The sequence below is a fragment of the Heloderma suspectum genome, chromosome 7 (genome assembly GCF_057233095.1).
Source record: "Heloderma suspectum isolate Gila_16-S chromosome 7, 16-S_ref, whole genome shotgun sequence".
NCBI classification, from domain to species: Eukaryota; Metazoa; Chordata; class Lepidosauria; order Squamata; family Helodermatidae; genus Heloderma; species Heloderma suspectum.
This window is the reverse complement of record NC_139464.1, coordinates 103,973,808-103,993,014: the sequence shown is the minus strand read 5'-3', so window position 1 is coordinate 103,993,014 and position 19,207 is coordinate 103,973,808. Positions and strand designations below refer to the sequence as shown.

The following is a 19,207-nucleotide window of genomic DNA, read 5'->3' as shown; positions in this document are numbered from 1 at the left end:
TGCTCAGTGCAGGAATCCAAGTCAGAGCATCCCTGACAGATGGCTGTCCAGCCTCGTCTCAAATGCCTCCAGTGTGGGAGAGCCCACCACCTCCATAGGTCATTGGTTCCATTGTCGTATTGCTCTTACAGTCAGGAAGTTTTTCCTGATGTTCAGCCAGAATCTGGCGTCCTGTAACTTGAGCCCATGATTCCGTGTCCTGCACTCTGGCATGATCAAGAAGAGATCCTGGCCTTCCTCTCTGTGACAACCTTTCTAGGACTTAAAGAGCGCTATCATATCTCCCCTCAGTCTTCTCTTCTCAAGGCTAAACATGCCCACTTCTTTCAGTCTCTCTTCATAGGGCTTTGTTTCCAGTCCCTTGATCATCTTTGTTGCCCTCCTCTGAACCCTCTCCAGTTTGCCTGCATCCTTCTTAAAGTGTGGTGCCCAGAACTGGACACAGTACTCCCAATGAGGCATAACCAGTGCTGAGTAGAGGGGAACTAGTATTTCCCAGAATTTGGAAGCTATGCTTCAATGAATGCAGCCCAAAAGAGCATTTGCCTTTTTGGCAGCCACATCACATTGTTGGCTCATGTTCAGCTTGTGTTCTACAACAATTCCAAGATCCTTCTCGCTTGCAGTGCTGTTGAGCCACGTATCCCCCATCTTGTAACTGTGCATCTGGTTTCTTTTTCCGAGGTGCAGAACTTGGCATTTATCCCTATTAAATGTCATTCTGTTGTTTTCTGCCCAGCGCTCCAGTCTATCAAGATCACTTTGAATATTGTTTGTCTTCCAAAGTATTAGCTATCCTGCCCAATTTTGTGTCATCTGCAAATCTGATCATCATTCCCTGCACCTCCTCCTCCAAGTCATTAATAAAAATGTGGAAGAGCATTGGGCCCAGCACTGAGCCCTGCAGTACCCCGCTCGTTACCTCTCCCCAGTTTGAGAAGGTCCCATTGATAAGCACTCTCTGAGTCCGATTCTGTAGCCAACTGTGGATCCACCGGATCGTTGTTTCATCTAGCCTACTTTGAGCTAGTTTGCTCATCAGGATATCATGGGGCACTTTGTCGAAAGCTTTGCTGAAGTCGAGGTATATTATGTCTACAGCATTCCCATAGTCCACAAGGGAGGTTACTTGATCAAAACATGAGATCAGGTTCATCTGGCAGGATTTGTTCTTGACAAATCCATGCTGACTTCGCGTAATCACTGTGTTGTTTTCAAGGTGCTTCCAGATGGATTGCTTTATCATCTGCTCCAGAATTTTCCCAGGGATTGATGTCAGACTGACTGGTCTGTAGTTCCCAGTTTCCTCCTTTTTACCCTTTTTGAAGATAGGGACAACATTAGCCCTCCTCCAGTCATCTGGCACTTCACCCATCCTCCATGATTTCTCAAAGAGAATAGACGGTGGTTCTGAGAGTTCTTATGCCAGTTCCTTTATTACTCTAGGATGCAGTTCATCTGGCCCTGCAGATTTGAACTCAAAGTAATTAGTTGTTCCTTGACCATATGACTATCGATCTCAAGCTGCAATCCTGCCCCTTCAGCCTGGACTTTGCCTTTGCCAGGGGGCTCATAGACCCTCTTTTGGGAGAAGAATAAGCCAAAGTAGGAATTGAGCACCTCTGCCTTTTCTTTGTCATCTGTTATCATTTTGCTATCCTTATTTAAGAGCTGAACCACCATGTCTTTCCTCTGTCTTTTACTATGCACGTAGCTGAAGAAAGCCTTTTTGTTGCTTTTACCATCCCTCACTAACCTCAGCTCATTCTCACCTTTAGTCTTCCTGATGCCATCCCTGCAATTCTGTGCTAAGTACCTGTACTCTTCCTTTGTTGCTTGGCCTTCCTTCCACTGCCTATATGTGTACTTTTTTGTTTTCAGGTAATCGCTAAGCTTTTTGTGAAGCCACATTGGTTTCTTCTGTTGTCTTCCACCTTTTCTTCTTGTTGGGATTGTTTGTAATTGTGCCTTGAGAATTTCCTTTTTTAAAAACTCCCACCCATCTTCGACTCCTTTTCTCGTTAGCGTCGCTTGCCATGGGACCTTACTTATCATTGTTCTGAGTTTATTAAAATCAGCTTTCCTAAAATCCAGGGTACGTGCTTGGCTACACTCGGCTTTTGCTTCCCTTAGAACCAAGAACTCAAGTGCAACATGGTCGCTTTCCCCCAGAGTTCCTGTAACTGCTACTTTATCCACTAAGTCATCTCTGTTGGTTAGGATCAAGTCAAGGATAGCCAATCCTCTAGTTCCTTCCTTTACTTTCTGTAGGAGGAAGTTATCCACCACACAACTCAGGAATTTCCTAGAGGGGCCATTTTTTGCAGAATTTGTCTCTCAACAAATATTGGGGAAACTGAAGTCCCCCATTACTACTACATCATGCTTCCTTAAAACATTGGCTATTTGCTTTTCAAAAGTTTCATCCTCGTCTTCTCCTTGATTGGGTGGCCGGTAGTAGACCCTGACCACCAGGTTCCTTTTATTCTTTGCTCCATTTATTTTGATCCAGATGTTCTCAATGGGGCTACCAAGCTCATCCTCCTGTATTTCTGTGCAGAGGTATGTATTTTTCACATACAGTACAACCCCACCTCCCTTTCTGTTCCTCCTGTTCTTTTTGAACAAGTTATATCCTTCAAATATCCTTCATCATTTAGCATTTAATACAAGGGTGCTCCAGATGGCTTAGGTAAGATAACTGATGAAGAGAGAGTAGGAACATGTATTGATATACACAGTAAACCTTGGAGAGGTTCAGCCAATGCAGTCTTCTAACAGAGTTCACAGGAAGATATGGCCCTCCCTAAGAAACCACCTCTCACTCTGCTACCCAAGATCCTTTTAGTTGGAGGTGAAAGTGGGGCCTTCTGCATGCAAAATACGTGCTATGCCATTGAACTATGACACCACCTGCTCTATACGTATACCAAAAAATCTACAGTGGCATGCGCAAAAGGATTCTTCATGTCCATCCTTCAATTGGCCAAGCCTGGTCAATAATGATTGGATGATAAGCCCTGCTGGATTTGATCAAAGGTCCACCTAGTCCAGTATCCTGTTTCTCACACTGGCTATATGCATCCAAGAAGTCCACAAGGAGGACATGAAAGCAATGTCCCTCACCTATTGTTGCCCCCCAGCATCTGATATTCAATGGCATACTGCCTCTAACCAAGTAGGTTCCATTATTCATAGCTAATAGCCACTGACAGACTCCCTCATCCATTTATTTGTCTAATTCCCTTTTAAAGTGATCTAAAACCAGTACTCCCCTTCATGGATCACTGCCTTGTTGTGGCGAAGGGGCTTGCGTAACTCAGTGAAGCCATAAGCTATGCCGTGCAGGGCCACCCAAGACGGACAGGTCATGGCAGAGAGTTCTGACAAAATGTGGTCGCTGGAGAAGGAAATGGCAACCCACTCCAGTATTCTTGCCAAGAAAACCCCATGGAACATATCACAAGGCTAAAAGAGATGACGCCGGAAGATGAGCCTCTCAGGTCGGAAGGTGTCCAATATACTACGGGAAAGAGCAGAGGGTATTTCCAAGTAGCGCCACAAAGAGTGAAGCGGCTGGGCCAAAGCCGAAAGGACACTCAGCTGTGGATGTGTCTGGCTGTGAAAAGAAAATCCGATGCTGTAAAGAACAATATTGTTTAGGAACCTGGAATGTTAGATCAATGAATCAAGGTAAGCTGGAGGTGGTCAAACATGAGATGGCAAGATTGAACATTGACATCTTGGGCATCAGCAAACTAAAATGGACAAGCATGGGCGAATTTAATTCAGGTGACCATCATATCTACTACTGTGGGCAAGAATCCCTTAGAAGAAATGGAGTAGCACTCATAGTCAACAAAAGGGTGGGAAAAGCAGTACTGGGGTACAATCTTAAAAATGATAGAATGATCTCAGTACAAATCCAAGGCAAACCATTCAACATCACAGTAATTCAAGTCTATGCCCCAACCACTGATGCTGAAGAAGCTGAGGTTGATCGGTTCTATGAAGACCTACAACACCTTCTAGAACTAACACCAAAAAAAGATGTCCTCTTCATCATAGGTTGGAATGCTAAAGTAGGGAGTCAAGAAATCACCGGGATAACAGGCAAGCATGGCCTTGGTGTACAAAATGAAGCAGGACAAAGGCTAATAGAGTTTTGCCAAGAGAACACGCTGATCATAGCAAACACGTTTTTCCAACAGCACAAGAGGCGACTCTACACATGGACATCACCAGATGGTCAATATCGAAATCAGATTGATTATGTCCTTTGCAGCCAAAGATGGAGAAGCTCCATACAGTCAGTAAAAACAAGACCTGGAGCTGACTGTGGCTCAGATCATGAGCTGCTTCTTGCAAAATTTCGGCTGAAATTGAAGAACGTAGGGAAAACCACTAAACCATTCAGGTATGACCTAAATCATATCCCTTATGGATATACAGTGGAGGTGACGAATAGATTTAAGGGATTAGACCAGATAGAAAGAGTGCCTGAGGAACTATGGACGGAGGTCCATAACATTGTTCCGGAGGCAGCAACTCAATCCGTCCCAAAGAAAAAGAAATGAAGGAAAGCAAAGTGGCTGTCTGATGAGGCTTTACAAGTAGCTGAGGAAAGAAGGGAAGCGAAAAGCAAGGGAGAAAGGTGAAGATATAGCCAACTGAATGCAGAGTTCCCGAGAATAGCAAGGAGAGACAAGAAGGCCTTCTTAAATGAACAATGCAAAGAAATCAAGGAAAACAACAGAATGGGAAAGAGATCCAAAATGGGAAAGAGATCCACTAGAGATCTCTTCAAGAAAATCGGAGATCTCAAGGGAACGTTTTGTGCAAAGACGGGCATGATAAAGGACAAAGAAGGCAGGGACCTCACAGAAGCAGATGAGATTAAGAAGAGGTGGAAAGAATACACAGAAGAACTATACAGGAAAGATCTGAATGTCCCTGATAGCCATGAGAGTGCGGTCACTGAACTTGAGCCGGACATCCTCGAGAGTGAAGTCAAGTGGGCCTTAGGAAGCATTACTAACAACAAAGCTAGCGGAGATGACAGTATTCCAGCTGAGCTATTTACAATCCTAAAAAATGATGCTGTTAAAGTGCTGCACTCAATATGCCAACATATTTGGAACACTCAACAGTGGCCACAAGACTGGAAAAGGTCAGTTTACATTCCAATTCCAAAGAACGGCAACGCCAAAGAGTGTTCAAACTACCGTACAATTGCGCTCATTTCACATGCCAGCAAGGTGATGCTCAAAATCCTACAAGCTAGGCTTCAGCAGTATGCGAACCGAGAACTACCGGAAGTACAAGCTGGGTTTCGAAGAGGCAGAGGAACTAGAGATCAAATCGCCAACATTCGCTGCATCATGGAGAAAGCAAGAGAATTCCAGAAAAACGTCTATTTCTAATTCATTGACTACGCTAAAGCCTTTGATTGTGTGGATCACAACAAACTGTGGCAAATTCTGAAAGAGATGGGGGTACCAGACCACCTGAGAATCCTCTACGAGGGTCAAGAAGCAACAGTAAGAACTAGACATGGAACAACCGATTGGTTCAAAATTGGGAAAGGAGTACGACAAGGCTGCATATTGTCGCCCTGCTTATTTAACTTATATGCAGAGTACATCATGAGAAACGCCGGGTTGGATGAATCACAGGTTGGAATTAAGATTGCCGGGAGAATTATAACAACCTCAGATACGCAGATCATACCACCCTAATGGCAGAAAGTGAAGAGGATCTCAAGAGCCTCTTGTTGAGGGTGAAAGAGGAGAGTGCAAAAGCTGGTTTGAAACTCAGCGTTAAAAAAACGAAGATCATGGCCTCTGGCCCCATCACTTCCTGGCATATGGAAGGGGAAGAAATGGAAACAGTGACAGATTTTATTTTCTTGGGCTCCAAGATCACCGCAGACGATGACTGTAGCCATGAAATTAAAAGACGCTTGCTCCTGGGGAGGAAAGCGATGGCAAACCTAGACAGCATAGTAAGAAGCAGAGACATCACCTTGCCGACAAAGGTCCGTCTAACAAAGCTATGGTTTTCCCAGGAGTAATGTATGGCTGTGAGAGCTGGACTATAACAAAGGCTGAGCGCTGAAGAATTGATGCTTTCGAACTGTGGTGCTGGAGAAGACTCTTATGAGTCCCCTGGACTGCAAGGAGGTCAAATCAGTCGATCCTAAAGGAAATCAACCCTGACTGCTCATTGGAAGGGCAGATACTAAAGCTGAAGCTCAAATATTTTGGCCACCTAATGCAAAGAGAAAACTCTCTGGAAAAGACCCTGATGCTGGGAAAGACTGAAGGCAAAAGGAGAAGGGGACGGCAGAGGATGAGATGGCTAGATAGCATCACTGATGCAATGAATATGGACTTGAGCACACTCCGGGAGAGAGCGCAGGACAGGAAGGCCTGGCGTGCTATGGTCCATGAGGTTACGAAGAGTCGGACACGACTGAACAACTGAACAACAACAAAACCAGTGGCCATCTCAATAACTTGTGGCAGTAAATGGAACAAATTAATTATGCACTGAGTGAAGAAGTATGTTCTTGTATCTACTCTAAATTTACTGCCATTCAATTTAATTGGGCAAACCCAAGTTCTAATAGTATTAGAGAAAGAGTTCTCTCTCTCTCACTGCACCAGCTGCAACCTTACCTGGACAGAGACAGCCTGGCCTCAGCTATCCATGCTCTGGTGACATGCAGGTTACAGTACTATAACGCGGTACATGTGGGGCTAACTTTGAAGGCTGTTTGAAAACTAGCAACTGCAGTCTGCATTAACTGGGACTGGGTGTTATGATTATATTATGCTTGTGGTCTGCCAACTGCACTGGTCCCCAAATACGTTTCCAGGCCCAACTCAAAGCTTAGGGCTAAGGTACTTGAAGGACTGCCTGTCTCCACACGTACCTACTCATGCATCAAGATTTTCATTGGAGGGCCCCCTGTGGGCACTCCCTCCAGCTGAGATGAAGTGGGTGGCTACCAGAAAGAAAGCCTTCTTGGTGATGGCACCCCAATTGCGGAATGTTCTTCCCTAGAGAAGCTCACCTTATTGTCTTCTATAAAGCAAATACATTTTTATTTTGCCAAGTTTTTTAGATACAGTTTTAATCTTGCTGACTGTTTTATGCTACTTTTGTAATCTTGTGGCCTTTTATGTTTTGTTTGTTTGTATTTACATTTTAATAGTCTTATTCTTTTCATAAGCTGCCCGAGTAATATGACTGAAGGGCAGTATAAAAATAACTATAACAAATAAGTAAATACCCATTTTCTCCAAACCATTATAAACATCTATAATGTTCCTTCTTAAGGGCACGATCCTATGCATGTTTAGATAGAGAAAAGGCCTTTTCTCTATCTAAACATGCATAGGATTGCACCCTAAGAGCCTTTTTTCTGGACTAAAAGGCCTCCAATATTTTAACTTGTCTTCATAGGGAAGTGCTCCAATCTAATAATCTTGGCTGCTCTTTTTAAAATACCCTTTCCAGCTCCATTATATCTTTTCTGAGACAGGGCAACTATACACAGTATTCCAAATGTGGTTGCATCACATCTTTATGTAAAGACATTATGATGCTGGCAGTAGGGATGTTTTTATTTTGTTGTTTATTCGTTCAGTTGCTTCCGACTCTTCGTGACTTCATGGACCAGCCCACGCCAGAGCTTCCTGTTGGCCGTCGCCACCCCCAGCTCCCCCAAGGTCGAGTCCGTCACCTCCAGAATATCATCCATCCATCTTGCCCTTGGTTGGCCCCTCTTCCTTTTGCCTTCCACTTTCCCTAGCATCAGCATCTTCTCCAGAGTGTCCTGTCTTCTCATTATGTGGCCAAAGTACTTCAGTTTTGCCTTTAGGGATGTACAGATTGTGTAAAATCCATTCCATCTGTGTTTTGCGGGTTGTCAGGTGCCTTTTGTTCCATCGTCCACTCATCAACGGAATCAGAGGTTTTTTTAGTTTCCAAATTTGCACAAATTTGCACTTGCAAAAATGTGCAAATCACCCCAAAATGCACTGCCAGTTCAGACCCCAATGTATATGTTGCTAGGATGTTTGCCCATTGTCCCTCGATTTACTCTTACACTGAATCTCATTTGCCGTTTTGTTGCCCTGTCACCACCAAATTTGAAGAGATCCTTTTGGAGCTCTTTGCAATCCATTTGAGTTCTGAAAAATTTGGTGTCACCTGCAAACCTGGCCACTTTACTGCTCATCCCTGATTCCAGATCATTTAAGAGTAAATCAAATAGTGCCAGCCCTAATACAGATCCTCAGGGGACCCTACTTCTTACTTCCATTCACTATGAGATGTATTTTCTCTGACCCTCAGCTTCCTGTTCCTCTTATCCTATGACTACTATCTTACACAACAGCGTTTGGTAAGGAACTTTGCCAGTTCTTTTGTAAGTCCAAACATACAATGTCTACTGGATCAATTCTATCCACATGTTTGTTGATGCTCTCAAAAAAAGGTTAGTGAAGCAAAACTTCCCCTTGCAGAAGCAATGCTGATTTTTTCCTTGAGCAAAACTTGTTCTTCCATATGCTTCACAATTCTATCTTTCTTAATGCTTTCAAACAATTTAGCTAACAAGCCTAAAATTTCCTGGCACCCATGGGTAGAATCAGTGGTGCAGCTAGGTAATTTTAGACCCTGGACTTAATTGTCTTATGGGCCCCCACTTTAGATAGCCTTGTGTATTACTTCAGTTGTGAAGCACACAACTAACAATTATCTTCCCCTCCAACCACCATTCCTTGCTTTACAACTGCTTCTACATTCCTTATATGCTAAAATGTTTGCCAACCCTGTTTTTTAAAAAAATACTCTGAGTATGTGCAGTTTTGCATCAAGCTCACTGATATCATAGCACTATCCTGACTACAGGAATAAAACAGAGTTTGCTCCTGCTACTTTGATGTCCTCATCACCTGCCACTCTCTGGATGGTCACCTGGGGACCCCCTGGACTGCAGGGCCCTGGACTTTGGCCCACCGGTCCAGCCCTAGATGAACCACTGGGTAATTGACTTTAATAATACCTACCCCAAGCCATTGGGATGGGGTAGGCTATACATCCAAACAAAGACACTTCGTTGTGAGAAGCTTCCCATAGAAAGCAGATCCATTTTCTCCTTTAAAAACCCCTACTCATCAGAAGACACTGCAAAGAACATACCACGCCAAGAAAAACAAGCCCTGTGTCACGTAGTCACTGTTTAATTTTAGCACTGCAAGGAATTTGCATACAGTCTCTCCTCTCCATTTAAAAAGTTGAATATGTGGGTATTAATAATCCAGCACATGTAATTGGGATTTTTTCCCTTTCTCTTGCATAAATCAAAAGTTAAACATGAGGAGAAAGGGTTCTCCCTCACACATTATGACAGAGAAATGGTTGTGTCATTGCTGTTCTTGCCCCTTGGGAAAACCATTAATCAGATTCTTCTAAATAAGAATATAAAACAATACAAATGAATAGATGAGAATAAGTATTCATATCAGAGCTACAGTAGGCAAAGAACAGCCGTGATCATTTTTCAAAGAGGAAAATGCCAAGAAAGAGTGAAGCAGATGGCTGGATCATTCTATATACCATATGAAGACACATTCTCTTACTAATACATAATATTAATTAGTCAATCCACACAGTATTACAAGGAATGATAACAGCAATCCTTAATGAAGGCACATAATATTTTACTGTTCTTTCAAATAAAACAAAAAGGTACCCATCACAATGGCTTGGACCAAAAATCCCCTCATCTGTGAGCAGAAAACACTTGTGCAGTCTCTTGCACTCCTAAAAATTTCAGAGGGTTTCCCATTTTCAGGAAGATTTTTTTGGGGGGTGGGGGGGCTGCTGATAGAAGCAAGAGAAAAAAATGTCCCCTAGCACAAGCAGAGGCAACCTCAGAGTACTCTGGGCCCAAGCCAAGGAGAACAACTTTTAAAGCCTTAAATGGTTTGGGCCCAAGCTGCTTGAAGGATCTCTCTTTCTAGCCTGTCCATACTCAACAGAGGCCCTTCTCATCTGTCCGCCACCAAGGGCGATTAGGCAGGTGAGTGAGTACAAAGGAGAGGGCCTTCTCAGTGGTGGCCTCGCACCTCTAGAATCAACTTCCATCAAGAGTTTGTCAGGCCCCTTATCTGCAGGTCTTCAAGAAAGCTCTGAAGACCCACCTGTTTTCACTGGCCTTCCCCTAAGTCTAGGCCATTGGTTTTACTGGTAAGTTTTGTTTTTGTTGATTTGGCAATCTCAGTTCTTACAGATTTTTAAAACTGAATCCACTTTGTGTGGTTTTTGTCTTGTATGCCACCTTGAGAGGGTTCCACCCTTAAAGGCAGTCTAGAAATAATTTTAGATAGATAAATTGAACAAGACCTGATTACCAGGCAAGCTTACCCATGTGGCCCTGCACATGCCTGGTGTTTTGGAGAAATCAGATCACCTCACCTGCACAGGCACAGATAGGACACCAGAGGTCCACAGACCAGGCAAATGCTGCACTGGCATGCTAACATTTCACATGTAGCTAGCAACTGAGGGCCTGGATTAAACATGACTCCAGTCACATGCAACACCAAATGACTATGTTCTTCTTGTCTGCCAGGTATATGTTTTACACGAGCTCTGTGTCTGTGCCCAATGGCTATAAGCTCGTTGATCTCAAACCATCCATCAGCATACTTCTGTGTCTCCCTGTCACCACTATTTCATTACTTTCATTATACAATAGATATACTGAATTTTTAAGTAGAACACACCCTTTCTTCTTACATAAGAAAAACTACTAGTTGCTTTTGCAATTGCAAAAATCTATTCAGCTAGAGCGGGGAACATTACCTTGGCTAATTCATCAATGAAACACACATGCGTAACAGGATCTCTTTTCTTGGACAATACTTTCTGCAGATGTTGCACCTGAAAAGGAAATATATTTTAAATCTGACTTCTTTATATATTTTACAGTGCTCTCAAAATGATTCCAAGGTATGTTTAAATGACCAAATACCTGTCCACAAGCTGCACAGACTTGATCCATCAATTTTTCCATATTAGTCCACAGAGCTGCTCTAAAGGCTGCAGTGTTTCCTGGTGTTGGCATAGCTGCTCGCCCAGGGCCACCACCTAAAAGTGTTTCAAGAAGAATCTGCCTCAAAATGTTTTATTTTTTAAACCGCATTTAATATCAACATTTTAAATCGCTACAATTAGATTTAGGCAAAGGATTTATACTGTTTGGATTCCTAAGAACTAGAATAATGTAAGGAACAGGAGATGAAGTCGAACCAAGGAGGCCATGGTTCAGCATGGTGAATTGGCTGGAGCAGGGGTGGACAACTTGTGTTTCTTCAGGTGTTTTGGCCTATAATTCCCATCAGCTTTAGCCAGCATAGCCAATGGTGAGTGATCATGGGAGTTCCAGGCCAAAACACCTAATAGGGCACAAGTTGCCCATGCCTGGGCTAGTGTTGGATCTGTACCATGGAGACCTGGGCTCAAATCTCCAGTCAGCCATGAGGTTCACTGGGTGGTATTGGGCAGGTCACTAGCTCTATGCAGGCTTTCAAAGCCTCACATGATTCAAATAATGGGGGCAGAGAATGGAGACAGAGTAGCTGGCCCCACACCCTCCATTGTATCCCTGCCACCTTCCACACATTGGAGAAGAAGGTCTGCAGTGGGAAGCTGTTTCTAAATTGCATGGGGAGCCTTCATGAGTACAGCAGGTGCACCACTATGGACCTTCTCTGCTAATGTCTAGACCAGCCTTCCTCAACCTGGTGCCCTCCAGATGTTTTGGCCTTCAACTCCTATCAGCCTGACCAGGCATAGCCAATGATCAGGAATGCTGGGAGTTGTAGCCCAAAACATCTGGAGGGCACCAGGTTGGAGAAGGCTGATCTAGAGTATAGCATGGCCAGGTGATGGGGCCAGCGAGCACATCCCCACTCTTCTCATCTTTGTGCGAGAACAGGAACAACGGAAAAGGGTTACTATACTTCTACTTAACCTATCTCCCAAGGATACTGTGAAGATAAAATGGGATAACTCCTATAAATATCACCCTGAGTATCTTGGAGGAAGAATGAGATACAAATGTGGTAAAAAAATAAGCAAACAGTAACTCCCTCATCAGACATAGTGGTCTTGCATAAATGTCAGCACACAATCAAGAACTTAGGCACTACAGTCTTTAAGGTGAGTTAAACAAGCTTAATCATAGACGACTGATGTCCTAAAATACATCAATAATTCAACATTATATTGCATTTAAAAACTTGCACAAAAGGGGCCAACACTCCTATAGTACAGCTCCAAGTACAGGAGTTATTCCCCCTTTCCCTTATCAAGATTTTAGAGTTTTGTTCTCTTTAAAATAATATAAGAGAACAAAACTCTAAGCCTTTTCAGCACAAGGTGAAAGAAAGTCTCCTAAGATCTCCATAATGAAACATATCCTGATCGCTAGAATGAAAGGCACAAGTCAAAATACCGTAACTGCAGGCTCAAGAAACTCTATTTCTAAATGGGGGAGTTGCTTCTAAGTAAACATTCTGCTGTTAGTTACTATGCTACACCAGCTGTTGACATGACTTGAAATCTGGCTAGAATAAGAGTTATCATGCTGAAACATTAAGTACAACACATCTGAGCTAAGAATGACTTGGAAATGGGCCTACTCGTTTTCCTCAATGTGACTTTTCCACTTTGTCATTTGCAGTGTCATCACATAAAAAAGAAAATAGCTTACCAAACAGTAATGTGTGATGAAGATTAATTATGAGCATGCAGAATTGTATTATATCCCATTTATGGGGATATTATGTCAAATTACCAGGCACTGTTCTTCTAACATAGACAAAAAAACATAGTACCTCTAACCACCGTTTGAGAGGGCTGAGTCAAAACCTTAATATCCAAGGCGTTGTTGATGTTCTCCTCCAAGGACATGCAGTATCCATCCACAACATTAGTAATGGTGACTTTCAAAGTTCCAAGATTATAGAAAACTTGAAGAGCAGTGCCTACTTGAGTTGGATTCTAGACAGGGTAAGGAAAAAAGACAGAGAATGGAGAAAGTATCAGTAAGTTTTAACTTTCAAACAACTTGGTCCTCAGTGAGATATATGTTAATATTTGTCTTCATGTTCTAAGTGTTCTGCTTCATTCTGTTTATATCAAACTTACTAGGATTGTTCACCACTTAAAAGAGTTTCAGTTAACTAATCAATCTGTATTTTTAACAAAATACTAGGTTAATCAATCACATTGCATATTATTTGCATATTATCAAACCACAATATTAGAGTGCCTTTTTGAGATACTGAATCATTCCTGGGAGCAGCATAGAGGAACAACTGGCAGCGCGGGGCTGACAGGGCCACAAGAAACACCACACCCTCTGCCTCATCTGCTGTTATCTACTAGCAAGACTGTCTTCTTACTTGCCTTTTTTGCTGGCTCTGCTGGACTGTTTTCTCTGCAGCTTGCTAGTAAGGGTTTGCAGCTGGGGACTGTGTGGTGGCTGGAGTGGGCCAGAGCCTCACCCGTGAGTGGAGCAGCTCTGGGAAGTGGCTCATAAAGAGCAGGATCTTTATGGCAGGATCAACACCAAAGGGGGTGTCCCTCTGTTGGTCTGGGAGTAGGAAGGTTGCCAGGCTCCTGTGTGAGAGACAGTCCTGTCACCCTCATCTAGGGTGAGAGCCTGGGTGGGGGAAGTTTGTGGTGTGTGGAGAACCCCCCTGAGTGAGAGTCAGGGATGAAGAAAGATAAGCACTATCCACCTAGGGGTGGGATATAGCCACGTGTGTAGGCTAATAACTTGGGTGAGCCACTCAGGGGAGCCACAAGGCAGCAGAGGGCCTGGGGTGAAGTTTTTAAAAATTGGTGGTGGGTGGTGGGCTTATGGGGTTGTGTTTGTGATTTTAGGAGTGGGGTGCCCACCTGATAGGCAGAAGCGAGGGAGACATATGTCCACCTGGCGGAGGCAGCGAGGGGAGTTCTGGGGGCCAGAACATACAGAGGCTAGGCAGCAGATGCTGGCAGAGCACTAGGGACAGGCCATGCCAGGTAAGGGGAGCAGGGGAAAGATGCATAATATCTGCCCCCTGTTCTGGGCCTGTCCACAGCTGAAGGATGGCTGGGGGATGCATGACTCCATCCTCTGGCCTTCATCTGCTGCTGCGTAATGCCAGGTCCATTGCCCATAAAACATCTCTCATCCATGACATGATCCATGACATGATCCTGGATGAGGGTGTGAACTTGGCATGTATTACGGAGACCTTGCTGGATGAGGCCACTGCTCCTACTCTTGCGGCCATTTGCCCAGCTGGATTTTTGTATGTGCAGCAGCCGAGGGCTGGGGGTCAGGGAGGGGGAGTGGCTGTTATCTACCGGGATTACTTGATCCTCACCAGACTCCCTCTCTGGGAGACCAGGGTTGCTGATTGCATGTACTGGAGGTTGGGCCCAAAGGACAGTCTGGGGATTCTGATCATGTACTGTCCACCCTGTTGCATGACAGACTCCCTGGCCGAGGTGCTTGAGGTGGTCTCTGATGTGCATGTGCAGTCCCCTAGCTTGTTGGCATTGGGGCACTTCAATGTACATTCGGAGGGCATCCTCACGGGGGCACCTCAGGACTTCATGGAGACCATGGCTTCCTAGGAGCTGCAACCTATTCCAAATGGGCCCACCCATGTAGCCAGTCATGCGTTATATCTTGTGTCTGCTTCCGGAGAGGTGGAGAGTGATCTGGAAATCAGGGGTATATCCACCCCCCCTTGTCATAGTCAGATCACTACTTGGTGGGGTTGGACTTCTTGGTTCCACAACCCACCCGCAGGGATGGAGGACACATTAGGATGGTCCGCCCCAGGCGTCTTATGGATCCAAATGGATTCTTGACTGTGCTTGGGGATTCTTTGAAGCACGCAAACAGCCGCTTGGTCGAGACCCGGGTGGATGCCTGGAATGCTGCAATCACTGGGGCATTAGACCGGGTGGCTCCAAAACACCCTTTTCCCCAGAACAAAGCTCAGACTGCACCATGATTCACCCCATGGTTGCGAGCTCTGAAGAGGGAGGTGAGATGGCTAGAGAACCGGTGGTGGAAATCTCACTCTGAAGATGATAGAACATGGCTTAGAGCTGTAGCTTCAGCCTACCACATGGCGATAAGAGCAAAAAGGATTTTTATGCTGCCCCTATCACGTCCACAAAGTGCTGTCCCTGGAGGCTGTTCCAAGTGGTCCGGAATCTGGTCGGTCCAGTTGTTCCAGAACCAATGGAGCATTCTAAGGCCTCCTGTGATGAGTTTGCAAAGCACTTTGCGGATAAAATCAACCAGATCAGGAGTGCTATTCTGTGCATTATGGATACAGTTAGTGAGTGAGGGGCGGCCACTGGCAGACCGGTTGTGTGGGATTGGTTCCAGTTTCTTCCTTCTGATTTAGTGGACAAGGTGCTTTCATCTTTAAGGCCAACCACCTGCTTACTTGATCCTTGCCCATCTTGGCTCATTATGAGCTGCAGGGAGAGACTCAGGGAGGAGATCAAGGTGGTGGTGAATGCCTATCTCGAGGAAGGAGTGATGCCATCAGCCCTCAAGGAAACGGTAATAAGATCACTGTTAAAGAAGCCCTCCTTGGATCCCCAAGACTTGAACAACTTTCACACGGTCTCGAATCTGCCATTTCTGGGCAAGGTGATTGAGCAGGTGGTGGCGCTGCAGTTGCAGGCACACTTGGAAGAAGCCGATTATCTGGATCCATTTCAATCGGGCTTCAGGCCTGGGCATGGGACAGAAACAGCCTTGGTCGCCTTGGGGAGGCGGATGATATGGGGAGGGCTCTGGATAGGGGTGAATGCTCCTTCCTTATTCTCCTCGATCTCTCAGCAGCTTTTGATACCATCAACCACGGTATCCTCCTGGACCGCCTGGAAGGGTTGAGCATAGGGGACACCATATTACAGTGGTTCCACTCCTTCGTCTCTGGCAGGTACCGGAGGGTAGCTCTGGGGGAGGAGACTTCAGACCCTTGGCTGCTCACTTGAGGGGTGCCACAGGGGTTTGTTCTCTCCTCAACGTTATTTGACATCTATGTGAAGCCGCTGGGGGCTATCATCAGGAGGTTTGGAGTGCAGTGTGTCACCAATATGCGGATGACACACAACTCTACCTCTCATTTAAATCCTCACCAAGGGTGGCTGTAGAAACCCTGTCCAAGTGCCTGGAGTTGGTGAGAAGCTGGATGGGAAGGACTAAGCTGAAACTGAACCCCGACAAAACTGAACTACTTTTTGTGGGAGTGAAGGGGAGGTTGGGGGATGCTGACCTGATACTGAATGGGGTGTGGCTGCTCCTGAAGGACCAGGTCCGCAGCCTGGCGGTCATTTTAGACTCCAGGCAATCCATGGAGGCTCAGATGTCAGCCATGAGCCAGGTGGCACTGTAGCAACTCCATCTGATACAGCGGATGCACCCCTACCTCCCTAACCTTCTGCTCCCATCAGTAGTTCATGCCCTGGTCTCCTCTCCCCTAGACTACTGTAATGCGCTCTATGTGGGGGTGCCCTCGAAGATGGTTCAGAAGTTGCAACTGGTGCAAAACGCGGTGTCTTCCTGATTAAAGACAGCCGTCGGCGAGACCACATCACTCCAGTGCTGAAGGAGTAGCACTGGTTACCAGTTGTTTTCCAGGCCCAATTCAAGGTGTTGGTATTGACTTCTAAAACCCTATACGGTTCCAGCCCAGTCTATCTCAAGGAGCGCCTCCAGCAACACCAGGGGAGCCACTCAACGAGATCGGCCTTGGAAGGCCTTCTGTCTGTCCAGGACAGCTGGGCGGGTGAGGATGAGGGAGAGGGCCTTTTCTGTGGGGACCTCCACTCTGTGGGATTCCCTCCCTAGAGACCTCCACCATGCCCCCTCTTTGATGAGCTTCTGCCAGGCTTTGAAAATCTGGCTGTTCAGGCGGGCATTTGGGGTGAGTTAGGTTTTTTTTTTTAGAGCAATATTGTCTTGTTTAGTTGATTATGTTGTACTTTGTGTTACTTGTATTGTCCACCGCTTAGAGTGGCCAGGTAGCTGGCCAGATAGGCGGCTAATAAATCTAATAAATAAAAAACTAGAATAAATAAACATATACTTGACTACTTACAATGCAATTTATAATGTAATAAAGAAAGGGTTGGATCCAGACCAAGTTACTTGAAAATAGGTCCCATTGCAATCAATAGGACAATGGGGGGGGGGGGTGATTTTTCCTGTTTTTTCCTGAGGATTTTTTTCTCAGGAAAATTTGGGGGAACATTGAGGGGGGGAACGGGCATGGAATACGTCCTCTTTTGAAATGAGTAAAATGCTTTTTAACACAAGATTTTGCTCACTCAAAATGTTTAGGATAAAGATTTTAATATAAACAATCTACAGAATTAGAAATTCCTGTGTATATTGTAGAGTTCAAAGTTTTCAATGTTCTTATAAAGTTTAGTATGATATCCATATATGTTCTAGTCATTAATATTAGGGTGGTATGAGACTGCTTCTATCTAAATAATATACTTTATTTTGTTTCCTACAAAATATGTGATTTTTATTTTCAACTTTTATTTTTTTAGTACTTCTCAAATGCCAATAACTAAGTTACATGTGCTTAGGTAGCATATAAGGTGCAGCAGTTTGTATCTCTTTCTTTCTCTTTTGTATGGGTATATTCCCAATTTTGAATGAGCACCACTAAATAGAGTGGCTGTTACGTCTGAGTAGATATCCTCTTCTGAGTGTGGAGCACGGGGCCATTCCGCACTGCCTCGGAAGGGGTAAAGGTCAGTTCTCAGGGAACTGACCTCCGAGCGTGGGCTCCAAGGTTGGTTCCTGGGAAATGACCTATCCTTTGGCCATCTAGCCGCTGACTAGCGGTCATAGGATTGTGCCCTAAAGCAGTGAAATAAGTTTAGGTTTGATAAGGAAGTAACTACTGCACGGATCACTGCCTTGCTGTGGTGAAGAGGCTTGCATAACTCAGTGAAGCCATAAGCTATGCCGTGCAGGGCCACCCAAGACGGACGGGTCATGGCGGAGAGTTCTGACAAAATGTGGTCCACTGGAGAAGGAAATGGCAACCCACTCCAGTATTCTTGCCAAGAAAACCCCATGGAACGTATCACAAGGCTAAAAGAGATGACGCCAGAAGATGAGCCCCTCAGGTCGGAAGGTGTCCAATATACTACTGGGGAAGAGCAGAGGGAATTTCCAAGTAGCGCCAGAAAGAGCGAAGCGGCTGGGCCAAAGCCAAAAGGACACTCAGCCAAAGCCAAAAGGACACTCACACTCCAGGAGAGAGCGGAGGACAGGAAGGCCTGGCATGCTATGGTCCATGGGGTCACGAAGAGTCGGACACAACTTAACGACTGAACAACAACAACAACTGCATGTATTTCAATTTTTCCACAGACTTCCATCCCTCACCCTGACCTGGAAAGAAACTGCTTTTTCTCCATGGCGTCAAAGTTTCCAGAAATGTTACATTTCTAGAACAAAGTGCAACTAGCTTAGTCTGGATTCAGCCCCAAAGCTACAAGTAAACGTTTAGAGGAAATGCCATATTTTGTTTTTATACCTAACCTTCTAAAGTTTTCCATCTTTTAAAACAAATAAAACCAGCTTTTCTTTTTCATGCCCTGTCACATTAGCACACCAGCCAAAATAAAGTGCGAGTTAATAAACAAGTGAGCCCTAGAAGGGAGAGGGCCTTCTCTGTGGTGGCCCCCACTCTGTGGAACTCCCTCCCTAGGGAACTCCGTCATGCCCCCTCTTTAATGAGCTTCCGTCGTGCATTAAAAACGTGGTTGTTCAGGCAGGCATTTGGGGTGGGTTAGGGTATTTAAAAAAAAAAAATTATGGTAAAATTTTATTGTTTTAAATTGTTTTATGGGGGTTGTACATCGCCCAGAGTGGCTGGGTGACCAGTCAGATGGGCGATTAATAAATTTAATAAATAAATAAATAAATAAATAAATACTGATTAAACTTGGCCCTAACATATGAATCAACTGAAGGTTCTAATTGACTGACTTAGGCTGCCATCCTATACACACTTACCTTTGAGTAACAACCATTGAACTCATTGTGACTTCCTTCTATGCACAGTATTACGTA

The 19,207-nt window shown here is 44.7% G+C and overlaps 1 protein-coding gene across 2 annotated transcripts in view; it reads right to left on the bottom strand.

Annotated features, from left to right (window-relative positions):
• The window catches only part of COG5 (component of oligomeric golgi complex 5), a 238,313-nt gene that overhangs the window by 73,465 nt on the left and 145,641 nt on the right, over positions 1–19,207 (bottom strand). For both annotated transcript variants that reach the window (XM_084811049.1, XM_084811051.1), the window contains 3 exons: positions 12,918–13,083; positions 11,051–11,166; positions 10,882–10,959 (listed from right to left, as the gene is read on the bottom strand). In XM_084811049.1, the coding sequence (XP_084667175.1) occupies positions 10,882–10,959; positions 11,051–11,166; positions 12,918–13,083 (360 nt within the window). The remainder of the gene's footprint in view (positions 1–10,881; positions 10,960–11,050; positions 11,167–12,917; positions 13,084–19,207) is intronic.